The 12,768-nt window shown below is 44.5% G+C and overlaps 1 protein-coding gene across 7 annotated transcripts in view; it reads right to left on the bottom strand.

Moving 5' to 3' along the window:
- The window catches only part of BFAR (bifunctional apoptosis regulator), a 32,059-nt gene that overhangs the window by 10,111 nt on the left and 9,180 nt on the right, over nucleotides 1–12,768 (bottom strand). For 2 of the 7 annotated variants that reach the window (XM_055561320.1, XM_055561314.1), the window contains exons 2-5: nucleotides 6,673–7,009; nucleotides 4,996–5,200; nucleotides 4,148–4,317; nucleotides 1,745–1,889 (exon numbers count right to left, since the gene is read on the bottom strand). In XM_055561320.1, the coding sequence (XP_055417295.1) occupies nucleotides 1,745–1,889; nucleotides 4,148–4,317; nucleotides 4,996–5,200; nucleotides 6,673–6,935 (783 nt within the window). In that variant the 5' untranslated portion in view covers nucleotides 6,936–7,009. Of the gene's footprint in view, nucleotides 1–1,744; nucleotides 1,890–4,147; nucleotides 4,318–4,995; nucleotides 5,201–6,672; nucleotides 7,010–8,787; nucleotides 9,475–9,498; nucleotides 9,592–10,760; nucleotides 10,877–12,270; nucleotides 12,385–12,768 lie in introns of all 7 variants that reach the window. The other 5 variants (XM_055561316.1, XM_055561317.1, XM_055561315.1 and 2 more) reach the window with 5 other exon arrangements.

Genomic DNA, 12,768 nt, shown 5'->3' with positions numbered 1-12,768 from the left:
AGTAAAACAGTAAAAAAAAAAAACCACAAAAAAATAGTAAAACAATAAATCTTCTATCTTAGGACCCCTATCCCCATTCTTCAAAAAATTTGAAACTAGTGTTTTTCAGTTTTAAAGTAATACAGGCACACACTGCTATATTCAAAATGGGTAACCAACAAGGACCTACTTATGGCACATGGAACTCTGCTCAGTGCTGTGTGCCAGCCCAGAGCGCAGGGGGGTTTGGGGGAGGATGGATACATGTGTTGTGAAGGGCTGAGTCCCTCTGCTGTTCGCCTGAGACTACTGCAACATTGTTCATGGGCTATTCCCCGATACAAAATATAAAGTTTAAAGTTTGAAAAAAAAAAATAAAGTAATACATGCATATAATAAACACAATCTTCTTTTTCAAATGGCACAGAATTGAATTGAATGACAAATACAATTCAGCCTTTCACCCATGTCACAATCCCGAGATGAGAACATTGTTAGCAGTCTGTGTATCCTTCCAGAGATTCTCTATGATCCACACAAACATGAAGGTTTTCTAACGTGCTTTTTGTTTTCAGTTAACAATACCACTTGGGCGTCCTTTCTGGTTGGCGCACCCCAGTTCACCTCCTCCTTTGTAATGGCTACAAGCGGGGCTGAGCTGTATTTACTCAACTTGCTCCTAACAATGGGCATTGAGGTTGCTTTCCATGTGCGACTGCCAGTGATACTGGCGTCAAATCTTGTTTAATGGTTTCTGTGACTCGAATGTACAGCTATCACTGATTCTCTGAGGTCACTGGCTGAGAAGGAAAAGGGACCAGGAGGCCCAGGGTCGTGCTGACATCCCCAGTGTGTCCTGCAGGAGCCACAAGTCACTGCAACACATGCCTCATTTCACCCCTCAAGAACCAATGGCGAGGAGCCCAGGAGGCAGGCTCCCAGGTCAGACCACTATGCTGCCTGTGCGCTCAACGCAAAGAAGTGAAATGAAGATCAAAGAGTAAGTACCGCTTAAATTTGAATAGTTAGTGACAAACTGCTCTCCAAAGAGACAGAGCCAATTTAGGATCCGCAAATACGAGCGCCTCTTTGCTCGTGTTATGATGAAATGTTCTCATCCTTGACAATGTCAGAGTTGAGAACAACACAGGGGGTTGTCTCAGTTTGTACTAGAATTATCAGTGAGCATTACCCCCAACCCCAATCGACTTAACTGGTTATTTGTATTTAATTTTCTCCATGATGTCTTGTTTAGGGTACAGGTCTGTGTATTTCAGATATTCTATGACTAATAAAAAATAGAGTGTTCCTCCTATAGTACGGTACTCCCTACACTCTCCCTGTAAAAGAGAACGAGGTACCCAGCGAAGAACAATTTATCAGAATCGAGTAAAGTTGATGGCGTGCATTATTTGCGACCCGGTAATCCCATTCCTCAGTGTACAGCACTGAGAAGAAAGAGTGGCCATCAACGGGAGAGTGGACAGATGGTCACGCTGGTGAACAGGGGCCAGAGAGAAAAGCTACTTGCACAAGCATCAGCTTACTTCATGCCTCTTAGGTTAAGGTTCAAAATCTAGAATGTTGTTCCTACTGCTGTGGAGACACACCCGTAACACAAGTAGGAGAGCAGGCCCAGGAAGGGTTCACAGCCTGACAGGGGCTTCAGCTGTGTCTGCCATGTCTGCGAGCAGTGGGCAGACAGATAACTGCTATCTCATTCTCAATACTTTTTTTTTTTCCATTGAAGAAATTGAGTGTCCACCTTATATTCCCAGAGGTTCTGGGGGGGCTTCACGCCCAGGGCTTTCACGCGCTCCAGCTCCATGAGGATGGCTCTTCGGTGGCTGCTGCTTTCTATGGTATACGGTGCCTTAGAAAATTCTTCCTCTGTCAGAGTTAAAAGCAACCTGGGGGGATAAGGGTGGAAGCAAACTTTTCAGTCAGAATCCACCTTATCAACACAAATACACACTTTGGGCTTGAGGTAAGGCACCTAACACATGAAGTAATATGACAAACAGCAAACAAGTGAAAGCTTAAAATTTGCCAGGGACTCTCTGAAAACGCTTTGCTATACTGTCACTGACCCATCTACCAATTCTGCAAGGTAGGTGGTATCATGTCCATTTTGTGGGTGAGAAAACTGGCTTAGACAAAAAAATGACTCACCCAAGGCACACTCAGGAGGACCATTTTGCTCCTACTCTTGATCTTTCAGCTATGCACTCTGACCTTACTATTTTTCAAAGTATATGTGTATGTGTGTGTTTGTGTGTGTGTATAGGGAAAAAAAAACCTAGAAAGAAATCCAATGAAATATCATGATAATTAGAGTAGCTGTTTGGGGGTAGTGATTAAAGATGACAACAGATACATTATCTGTTCCCTTTCATCAGAAAATGTGAAATCACCGCCAGTGATTCCTCATTAAAGTACCCCATAAAGGTTTATTCTCCTTCACTCAGCAAAGCCAGTTTAGGAAGCTCTCCTCTGGAAGGAAGACAGTTATGCAAAGTACATTGTATTAATAAGGCAGAGAATTCCAGGAGGGAGCAAGGTGAGGTGGGAGGTGCTGCTGCTGCTGCTGCTAAGTCACTTCAGTCGTGTCCGACTCTGTGAGGCCCCATAGACGGCAGCCCACCAGGCTCCCCCATCCCCGGGATTCTCCAGGCAAGAATACTGGAGTGGGTTGCCATTTCCTTCTCCAAAGCATGAAAGTGAAAAGTGCAGGTGAAGTCGCTCAGTCGTGTCTGACTCTCTGCAACCCCATGGACTGCAGCCCACCAGGCCCCTCCACCCATGGGATTCTCCAGGCAAGGGTACTGGAGTGGACTGCAGCCCACCAGGCCCCTCCACCCATGGGATTCTCCAGGCAAGGGTACTGGAGTGGGCTGCCACTGGAGGTGGTGCTACTTTTTACAAAAAGCAGAGTGGGGGCATTTTGCTTCCTCAATAGAGAGTCAAGTGTTGAAAGTTCAGTTCAAGGGGAAAAACAGAGCAGGGTGCGAGGTGGGGTACCAGGTAGGTTACCTGGGGACACCAGGTAGACAGCCTAGCAGTGAGGACCACATGTCTGATTCAAATGGGTTAGAGAACAGTGGCCCGGTGGTCTAAGTACATCCCTATGTGATCCCTCCAAGGAAGGGAGGGACCCAGTAAAAATGGACAGGGCTTAGGAAGGGGCAGGGAGCTTTGCTGATAGGCAGAAGCAGCCTGCCCCATCGCTCGACAATGAGTGAGTTCTGCAAACTAATGGCTTCCTCCATTTGCACCAATGCAGTTTGGTACTATCTGGAGCAGAAAAAAAAGGACCACCACAAATGTGTGTTCGTAGAGGTTGATTAATAGACTCTAGCATATACATACACATATAAACACACACATATACATATGTATATATATACATATAAACACAGGTCTGCTTAGAACAATCATATTTTCCATTTAAATAAATAATCCACAGTTCTATGTGTAGAACTGTATAAACATCGAAAAAAATCTGGACAGCTGTCCAGCAAGTGGTTTTTTCCTCAAGAGCAGGATGATGAAGGTATTTCATTTCTAATGTCCTATAGTCCCACATTATTATTTTGAAATAAATAAACACGTTACCCTTATATTCGGGAAGCAACAAACAATTAAGATGTCAACCAATGACATAAAACGGGATGGCTGCTTTAGAAATGTTTAATGGTTCGCTAAAAGGTAAACACAGAGTTACCTTATGACCCAGCAATTCCGCTCCAAGAGTATTGAGTATTGAAAATACAAGTCCACACAAAAACCTTTATACAAGCGATCACAGCAGCAGTGTTCCTAACAGCCCCCAAATGGAATCAATCCAAATGTCCATCAACCGAAGAATGAATGAAGGAAGAACGGAAATACTCTGAACAGGCAAATCCAGGAGACAGAAAGTAGAATGGTGCTTGCCGGGGGCTGAGAGGGGGGAAAATGAGGACTGACTGCCTTTGGCAGGAGCTTTCTTTTGGGGGGTGATGAGAATGTTCTAAAGCCAGACTGTGGCCATGGCAGCACATATCTGCAAATATATTAAAAACCATGGATTATACACTTCAAATGGGTGAGTTTCAGGGTATGTGGACAGTATCTCAAAAACAGTTTCAGAAATGTCAGTGATGCAGCGGCAGATTTTGCTCCTCACCTTCCGTTTACTCTTTCAGATAAAAACCTGTCTCTGTAGAGGGAGGCCCAAGGGCCTAGCTGCTCCAGCCAGAGCACAACTTCCTCCGCTGTCCATCTGGCCACGGCCTTGTGGACCAGGAGGTGCCGCTCGGATTCTCTGCTGCTCCAGTGGTACACCAGAAGGACCACCTGGGGAAAAGCGACAAGGACCTTATCGCACAGAAAGACCAGAGATGCCAGCTTCCGAATACGCGAGCGTGGGGCCGGGGAGGGAAGATGCTGCGCTGGGAGGAAACGATGCCAAGTCTGTCAACATGGAAACCAGGCCACACCACTGCCACAGGGAGCTGAGGAGCACGACCCTCGGTGGGCTCACCTCTGCTGATTTTCGGGTTGTTGTCGGGGAACAGAGACAGAAATGGGACTCACTACAAGGCACCTGGGAGCACTGCACCCTCGACCCCATCAATTTGGCCAATGTGACTGACTCATGTGCCTTTGCTATTGGAAAATTTGTTAACAATAAGATTTTCATAGCATGGATAGAACTTCAAAAGAAAAAGAGTCTCTAAGGTTTGAAGTTAGTAAAGTGCTGTGCTCAAGACATGGCCTCGGTTCCAGCCCTAACACCTTTCTGCACCAGTTTCCTCCTCTCTAGAGCAGGAATAATGACAGTGTCTATTGCATAGGCTGTGAAGATGAAATAGGACAAAATTAACAGTTACTGGGTTCTGAATACCAGACTCTGTAGATACTTGTATAGGCAACATCCCAGGTTCCAACTTACACAGTGAATTACCATGTGCGATCACTTAGGAGTATTTCAACAGAACTGACTTCAGTGAAAACCATGGGACATCCACTTACTGCCACCCCAGTTAAAGCTGTGAGCACTCCGGAGTAGAAACCCCCTCCCCTGTGCTGGTTCCCTCGGCCGGTGTGGGGAGCTGAAGGCGTGTGATCATTCCCTAACTTCTGAAAGGCTGCAAGACTCTGGACTATGTCGTTATTCTGCTGAATGTCTTCAAATCGCATTCTAATGGCATCAGGAAATAATTTTTCAACGGCGTCCCTATGAAGAAGAGAGAGAGAGAAAAAAAAGACAGTTAACTAAATACACTTAAAATGTTTTAGAGAACAAAATAACACTGATGTCAACATTTAATAATATACCAAGGATTTCCCTGCTCGTCCAGTGGTTAAGAATCTACCTTCCAATGCGGGGGATGTAAGTTTGAGACGAGGAACTAAGATCGCGTAAGCTATGGGGCCATTAAGCCCATGTACCACAGCTAGTGAGCCCACATGTCCCAACGAAGACCCGATGCAGCCAAAAGTAAATAGATATTTTTAAAAATACATATACCAGGATTCAGAAAGAATGGACAAGAAGGTTGGTTATGGCCCTATTGCCAACAACAACAAATCAAAAACATCTACATGTCCACTGTTAGGGAAGCAGCTAAACAAAACATAGCATATTTCTACAGAGGAACAACACATTGTTTTAAAAATAAGTTTACTGGATATCACTGGGTATCAAGATAAATAAATTTAATTAAACATATTGTTTGAATGAAATAGGAAACTGCGGAAACACAGACCTTACACAACTGACATCAGAAAATATTTGCATTTCCTGTTGGCACATAAATGTATAAAAGTATCATAACTGAGACTACTCCCAGAAAAAGGAAGAACTGTAAGATGGGGGGAGGCGGAGTCGAAGGGGTCTTTATCAGCAACAATCTGATTATTAAAAATTAACTCATAAAAAAAGAAAAAAGGTGAAGTTCAGTTGTAAAAGTTAGACCAACCATCAGGCCATGCTATAGGGCTCTTTATGTTGAATTATACACAATTTGAGAACTCCCCCGCCACCCACCAAAGAGAACCCTTCTTCAATTTAAGATTAACCTGCAGATAAACCAAGACTGACAGGTCAGAGCAAAGTGTTTGTAAATACGCTTCTGTGAAAAAGAGAATGCTGGATTAATGTTTTAACCTTCCTGGTACTCTGTTTGTCAGAAAGGATTAGCCTCATAGACCTCCCAGGAACAGGATGAACATCATGAATAGAAAAAGGAAAAAACCCACCATCTGAAGGTCTTATCTGCCGTGTGATGCCACGCATGAGAAACTTTATGAATGTGGTAAGTGCAACAGAGTTTAGTCAGAGACTGTGAAAATCAGCATCATACTAGTTATTCAGAATCATACAGTTAGACCACTTCCTCTATTCTAGGGTGTTCTCAGTGAACACACATCAGTCAGAAGTATTATGTACCAAGGGTTACAGAAAATGGTCTGGTAACCAGTTTCTTTCTTTCCCTCATTTATAATAAATAGTAAACATATCACGGTCACCTGTGAGGAAGGGAGTCAGGACTGGCAGGCCCTTGAGCCCCCTGACTCACAGCGGACCAAGAGTGACCCCGAGGCAGCGGGCTCCACGTCTCTGGCCTTTCCAGACGTGGCTGCTCCCAGTAAGAGAAACCACGCTGTACAAGCCCAGTGAACTACCCGTATGGACTTGAGCATTACCTGAGGAGAATATTGACTTTGGGGAAACCTTCCCATTTTTCTCTGCATTCTGGACACTCTGTTTTCTTCGAAGAGGCCCACCACAGAGCTAGGCAGTGCCGGCAGAAGCTGTGCCCACAGTTCAAGGTGGTGGGGTTAACCAGGATGTCGTAACAGCAGTGGCAGGAGAATTCATTAATGGAAATCTGAGGGCTGGCGCTCTCGAGCGGCTCATTTTTCTCAAGGCTTGCTGCATCCAGATCATTCTGTGGAGACTCCTCCATCTCTTAGCAAATTCTGGAATCCACAGACATAGAAAATTACAGACTCAGCAGACCTATGCAAGATGACATTAAATCTAGGGGAAAAAGAGAGACAAACAAGAGAAATAGGTCAAATAATTTAGCAGGTGTTTGAGATGACAGATATTCTATTAAAGCTCTGATTTTTAAATGTGACAAATTTGGTTTCTAAAAATTTACATTTCGTAAACCACATAAACATCACTAAATTTTTCGACTTACTGTCACACTTTTGAAAATTAGGTAAAGCAAAAGAGTGCAAAGGAAAGTTCAGTGGGCTTGGGTGGGGGGAGGCTGGAGAATTCTAGATCCTTCCCTGCTAATGTCCTTGGAAAATTTAATTTCTCTGGCCTCAGTTTTCTCAATGAAATCTGTGACATCCTTTCAATGTACAAACTTTAAATAAACCAGATTCTTGGCCCACTAAAATGTCTGGAGTTGGCAATAACAGATGCACTTCATATAAACAACAGATTTTATCCAAACGAATCTGCCTTCCCCTGAGGTAATTATTTAACATCTGACTTCAGAGGCTCCCATAGGGAGGGTACCTGGAAGAGAGGCCTGGTTCTCTGAGATGCCCTATGCCAGGCTTACTCGCCTGAGGCTAAACATCTCTCCTCTCTCCCCAAATCAACCCAAACATGCACATCCTGCCTACTGGATCCCGCTAGTTTGGTGTCACAGAAACATGCTAATGTCACTAATAAGCTAATGGCAAAGGACCATTCTCTTCTCATTCTTATCTGGGTCTTAAGGGATTTTTATTGAGAAGCAGTATGATGAGGGCATGGAGTTAGAAGTTCAACTCTCCATCTCTGGGACTAAGGTACCTGGGCTCTCCCAGCCCTACTTCCTCAACTTCACAGTGTCTTATGAGGGTTGTGCTGTGCTAAGCTGCTTCCGTCTTATCCCACACTTTGCAACCCCATGGACTGGAGCCCACCAGGCTCCTCTGTCCATGGGATTCTCCAGGCAAGAATACTGGAGTGGGTTGCCATTTCCTTCTCCAGGGGATCTTTTCAACTTCAGGGATTGAATCCATGTCTCTTACGTCTCCTGCATTGGCAGGTGGGTTCTTTACCACTAGTGCCACCTAGGAAGCCCTTGTGAGGGTTAGAGATGGTGAACTAGGGTGGCAGATGGTGTACACAGGGGTGAAAGAAATTATTATTCATAATGCTACTGGAATTAGCATGCACAGACACTGGTGGGGATGTTTCTCAATCTATTATTACAGGAAAGAAAGTAAGTTGCTGTCGATCACCCACACTGGTCTCGCAGAGAAGGACTCTTTGCAGGCAGAGTGGTTGAGAACACAGGTCCCAGGGCTGGGCTGCCTGCGTTCTTACCCCCGCTCTGCCCTCTGGATTTGAGTCTCAGGTCTCTCATCTATTAATAGGGGTGGTAATAGGGGCTTCCCTGGTGGCTCAGTGGTAAAGGATTGTCTGCAATGCAGGAGATGTAGGTTCGATCCTTGGGACAGGAAAATCCCCTAGAGAAGGAAATGGCAACTCAATCCAGGATTCTTGCCTGGGAAATTCCATGGACAGAGGAGCCTGGTGAGCTAAAATCCATGGGGTCACAGAGTCAGACACGACTTAGCAACTAAACAACAACAATAATCAACAATAGTGTTTAACTCATTGGGAGGTTTTGAGAGTTAGGTAAGAGAATGCAATGAAAGTGCCTGGCATACTGTAAGTAGACCTTAAATGCTAACAATTTCTCTGATTTTCAGGGAATTGTATCACTTTTTACATGGTACAAATTTTAAATTAAGCATGATAACACTATTTTAAACAAGAAAATCTATAAACACAAGAATACAAACCATGGCCACTGTTTCGTGGTCTGCTGCCCGTCTGATCTGCTACAGCTTTCTGAATCCCTAAGAAACAATTCCATCCGAGAAGTATGCTCAGCAAATCAATGAGATGCACTGAAAGCTGCAATGCCTACAGTCAGCATTGGTCAACACAAAGGGCCCAGTTCTTCTCCATGACAACGCCCAGCAACCAAGGCTTCAAAAGTTGAACAGATTGTGCTACGAACTTCTGTCTCATTGACCATATTCACCTGAGCTCTTGCCAACCGATTACGGCTTCTTCAAGCATCTCAACAACTTTTTGCAGGGAAAACGTTTCCACAAACCAGGAGGAGGCAAAAAATGCTTTCAAAGAGTTCGTCAAATCCTGAAGCACAGATTTTTATGCTACAGGAATAAACACAGTTATTGCTCGTTGGCAAAATTGGTGTTGATTGTAATGGTTCCTATTTTGATTAATAATGATGCATTTGAGCCTAGTTATAATGATTTAAAATTCACAACTTTAATTAAACCACAATTACGTTTGCACCAACCCAATGTTAGTAGGCTATGGTCTTTCCAGTAGTCATATATGGATGTGAGAGCTGGACCATAAAGGCAGAGAGCTGAAGAGTTGATGCTTTTGAACTGCAGTGTTGGAGAAGACTCTTGAGAGTCCCTTGGACAGCAAGGAGATCAAACCAGTCAATCCTAAAAGAAATCAACTGTGAATACCTTTTGGAAGAACCGATGCTGAAGCTGAAGCTCCAATACTTTGGCCACCTGATGCAAACAGCCGACTCACTGGAAAAGACCCTGATGGAAAGACTGAGGGCAAGCAGAGAGGGGAGTGACAGAGGATGAGATGGTTGGATGGCATCACTGATTTAATGGACATGAACTTGGGCAAACTCCACGAGATGGTGAGGGACAGGGAAGCCTGGCATGCTACAGTCCATGGGGTCGAGAAGAATTAGACATGACTTGGTGACAGAACAACAATAGTAGTTGCTTTGTTGGGTGGGACGAGGATGATTTTTTTGGTTTTGGTTTTCTGTATTTACTAAGCTGTTCTTAATGAAAATGAGGTTATAACTGCAAAAATACAGAGAAAATCATAAAAATAAACCACATTTGCTGATTATTTGTATTTTTTAAAAAATTAACTGAATTTTACTTATTTTTGGCTGCACTGGGTCTGCATTGCTGTGTTTGGGCTTCCCCTAGCTGTGGCAAGAGAGGACTTCCTCGTGTGGTGTGCAGGCTTCTCCCTGTGGTAGCTTCTCTTGTTGCCAAGCTCAGGCTCAAGCTTGGCAGGTATTGTGAGTTTCAGTAGTTGAGATTCATAGGCTCAAGCTGCCCGGTGGCATGTGGAATCTTCCCAAACCAAGATCGAACTGGTGTCCCCTGCATTGGCAGGCAGATTCTTAACCACTGGACAAGGAAGTCTTATCTGTATTTTTAAGAAACATTTAAACATTTTCTGCTTTCCTCTGGGAAGTCTCTTCAAATTACTTGAGAGAGCTCATATATACAGGTTTTCAGAGAAAGGAATCATGATTTTGATAAAGCGATTCCTTTATTTGTCCAATACTAATTAAACAACTACCATGGGGACAGAGTTATACCAGGAAATAATCATTGGACCATTTTGAGCTACTGAGCATCACCAAGGAGCTGGGCACTGGTGGGCACTTGAAGTGCATTCACGAGCACATCGACATTCACTGTCGGAGGCAGGATACAGAGGCTTCTGGTGAGGGCTGCACAGGGGTGAGAAGAGATGGGCCTGATCTGGGTGCTGTTCTTGGTGCTTCCTGGGGAGCAGTGAGCGACACACCTGGAGATACAGGTCTGATACAGAGTCCTGTGTTCCATGCCTGGTTCATGACAGGTGGGCAGATGAGGGCACATAAAGGTTCTGGAGGCAAATGAAATCAGTAAAGCTGTGCTTGAGGAGTGGGCTTCCCTGGTAGTTCAGCTGGTAGAGAATCCACCTGCAATGCAGGAGACCCTGGTTAGATTCCTGGGTCGGGAAGATCCGCTGGAGAAGGGAGAGGCCACTCGTTCCAGTGCTTGAGGATGATAAATCTCATCAGGAAGGTGGGCTGGGCTGGGACAAGGTAGAAGGGAGGTGCTGTTACTTCTGCGACTATGGTGACAACCATGAAAGTGCAAAGAAAGCGATCAATCTATGCAAGAGATATTACAAGAGTTGTTTCTGAGCTTTGGTGACTAGAGAGAAGAATGATCAAAGAGGTTGTCTAGGTTCTAGAACTGGGGAAGTAGACGGGTCTGCTGATAGAAATGGGTCACAGCAGGGACTTTCCTCGTGGTCCTGTGGTTAACATTCTGCACTCCTGATGCAGAGGGCCCCGGTTCGATTCCTGGTCAGGGAACTAGATCCCACATGCTCCAACTAAGAGCCTGCATGCTGCAACTAAAGCTCTGGCACAACTGAATAAATAAATTTTTTTTTAAAAAATGAGTCCCTGTAAACTAATGCGGCCCAGCTTGAAAAGAAGGTAAGTCGAATTTTGGAAAAGTTGAGTTTGAGGTGATGACAAAATTTCCAAGAACTGCCTAGTGAGCGTGTGCAGATATGAAACTGTGGTTGTGCGGTTAGGGTGAGGCCAAGTGTATGGATCTCAAAGTCATTTGAAATGGCAACATATATGGAAATAAATCTCTCACAACCTTTTAAAACGAGAATGTACCAATAATTCTTAGTTTATCAGATCTGAAAGTTATTTCTCATGAGAGAAAATAAGGTAACAAAAGTGTATTTTAAAAGTCATGTTTGGAAAAGCTGAAGTGGCCACTAACTCTGTTTTTTAATTGTCTTCAACAAACTAGAAACTGCACGGACTTTGATTACTTCTTAGGAATTCTGTTCATTTCATTTTACTCTAAATTGAAAAACCGGAAGTTAACAGAGAAAGGGTGCACAACTTAACTGAATTCAACTGATCTTTTCTGCTATTTTTGTATAGGTATTTGGGTTTTTTTCCATTAAAGAAAGCAACAGGAAAGCAAAAGGAGGAAAGTGCCTCCTAGGTGATAAAAATGTAGCTCAGATACTAAAGTTCCAAGCTGTGGCCTTTTGACTTGGATAAACACACTGTCCTGCACTGCAAAGGCCTCTTTTGAGGATGTTTATGACGATTCTCTACAAACTCGGCAGACACAGCAAGGGGCTACAACTGAGAGCAGCTTTGCTGGCTGAGTTCCTTCACGGGGAAGTGTGTGTTAGACGCACCCACAGCCTGCTGCTCTTCCTGTCGCGGTCTCAGAGGAGTCTGGGGCATGTGGTTAGGACAGGGCAAGAAGCATTCCAGCCCCACTCCCAGTGCCCTGGCCACACGGAGACACTTAGGTTTGTGCTTAATCACTGCACGACAAGACCAGTGTTGATTACCTTGCTCAAAACAAATGGGGAAAATGCCTGAGTTGGGAAAGCCTGCAAAACTGCAAACAGAGACAAGCTAAAAACAACTGCCTGGATACCACAGAATTGAAGACCTCTGCTCTGAGTCACTCTGAAGAGCTGCGGTTTCTGGCAGTTGAAGCTGGCTCTTCAGCTGACGTCTGTGTACATTCTTCAAGGGGTCAGGGCACACTCTGAAATCATGGGCCAAGTTTGTGTTTGTCTACACAAGCGTTTTCCTGAAGGAAATCTACATTTTTATTTACTCTCTTGGGGCTTCTCAGGTAGCACTAGGGGAAAAGAACCCTCCTGCCAGTGCAGGAGACATGGGTTCCATCCTTGGGTCAGGAAGAGCCCCTGGAGAAGGAAATGGCAACCCACTCTAGTATTGTCTGGAGGGCTACAGTCCATGGGGTCGCAGAGTCAGATATGACTGCAGCGGCTCAGCATGCACACATAGCATGCAAAGCGGACCAAGACCCAGATAAGGCTAAGAACCACTGATTACCCAGAGAGATAAGGGCTTTATTAATGTGACCCCCGCTGCTCCCCAGTGACCCAGCATTACTGTCAAGAGC

Source organism: Bubalus kerabau, chromosome 23, assembly GCF_029407905.1.
Source record: "Bubalus kerabau isolate K-KA32 ecotype Philippines breed swamp buffalo chromosome 23, PCC_UOA_SB_1v2, whole genome shotgun sequence".
Taxonomy (NCBI): Eukaryota; Metazoa; Chordata; class Mammalia; order Artiodactyla; family Bovidae; genus Bubalus; species Bubalus kerabau.
The sequence above is the reverse complement of the archived record's forward strand: the minus strand, read 5'-3'. Positions and strand labels throughout refer to the sequence as shown.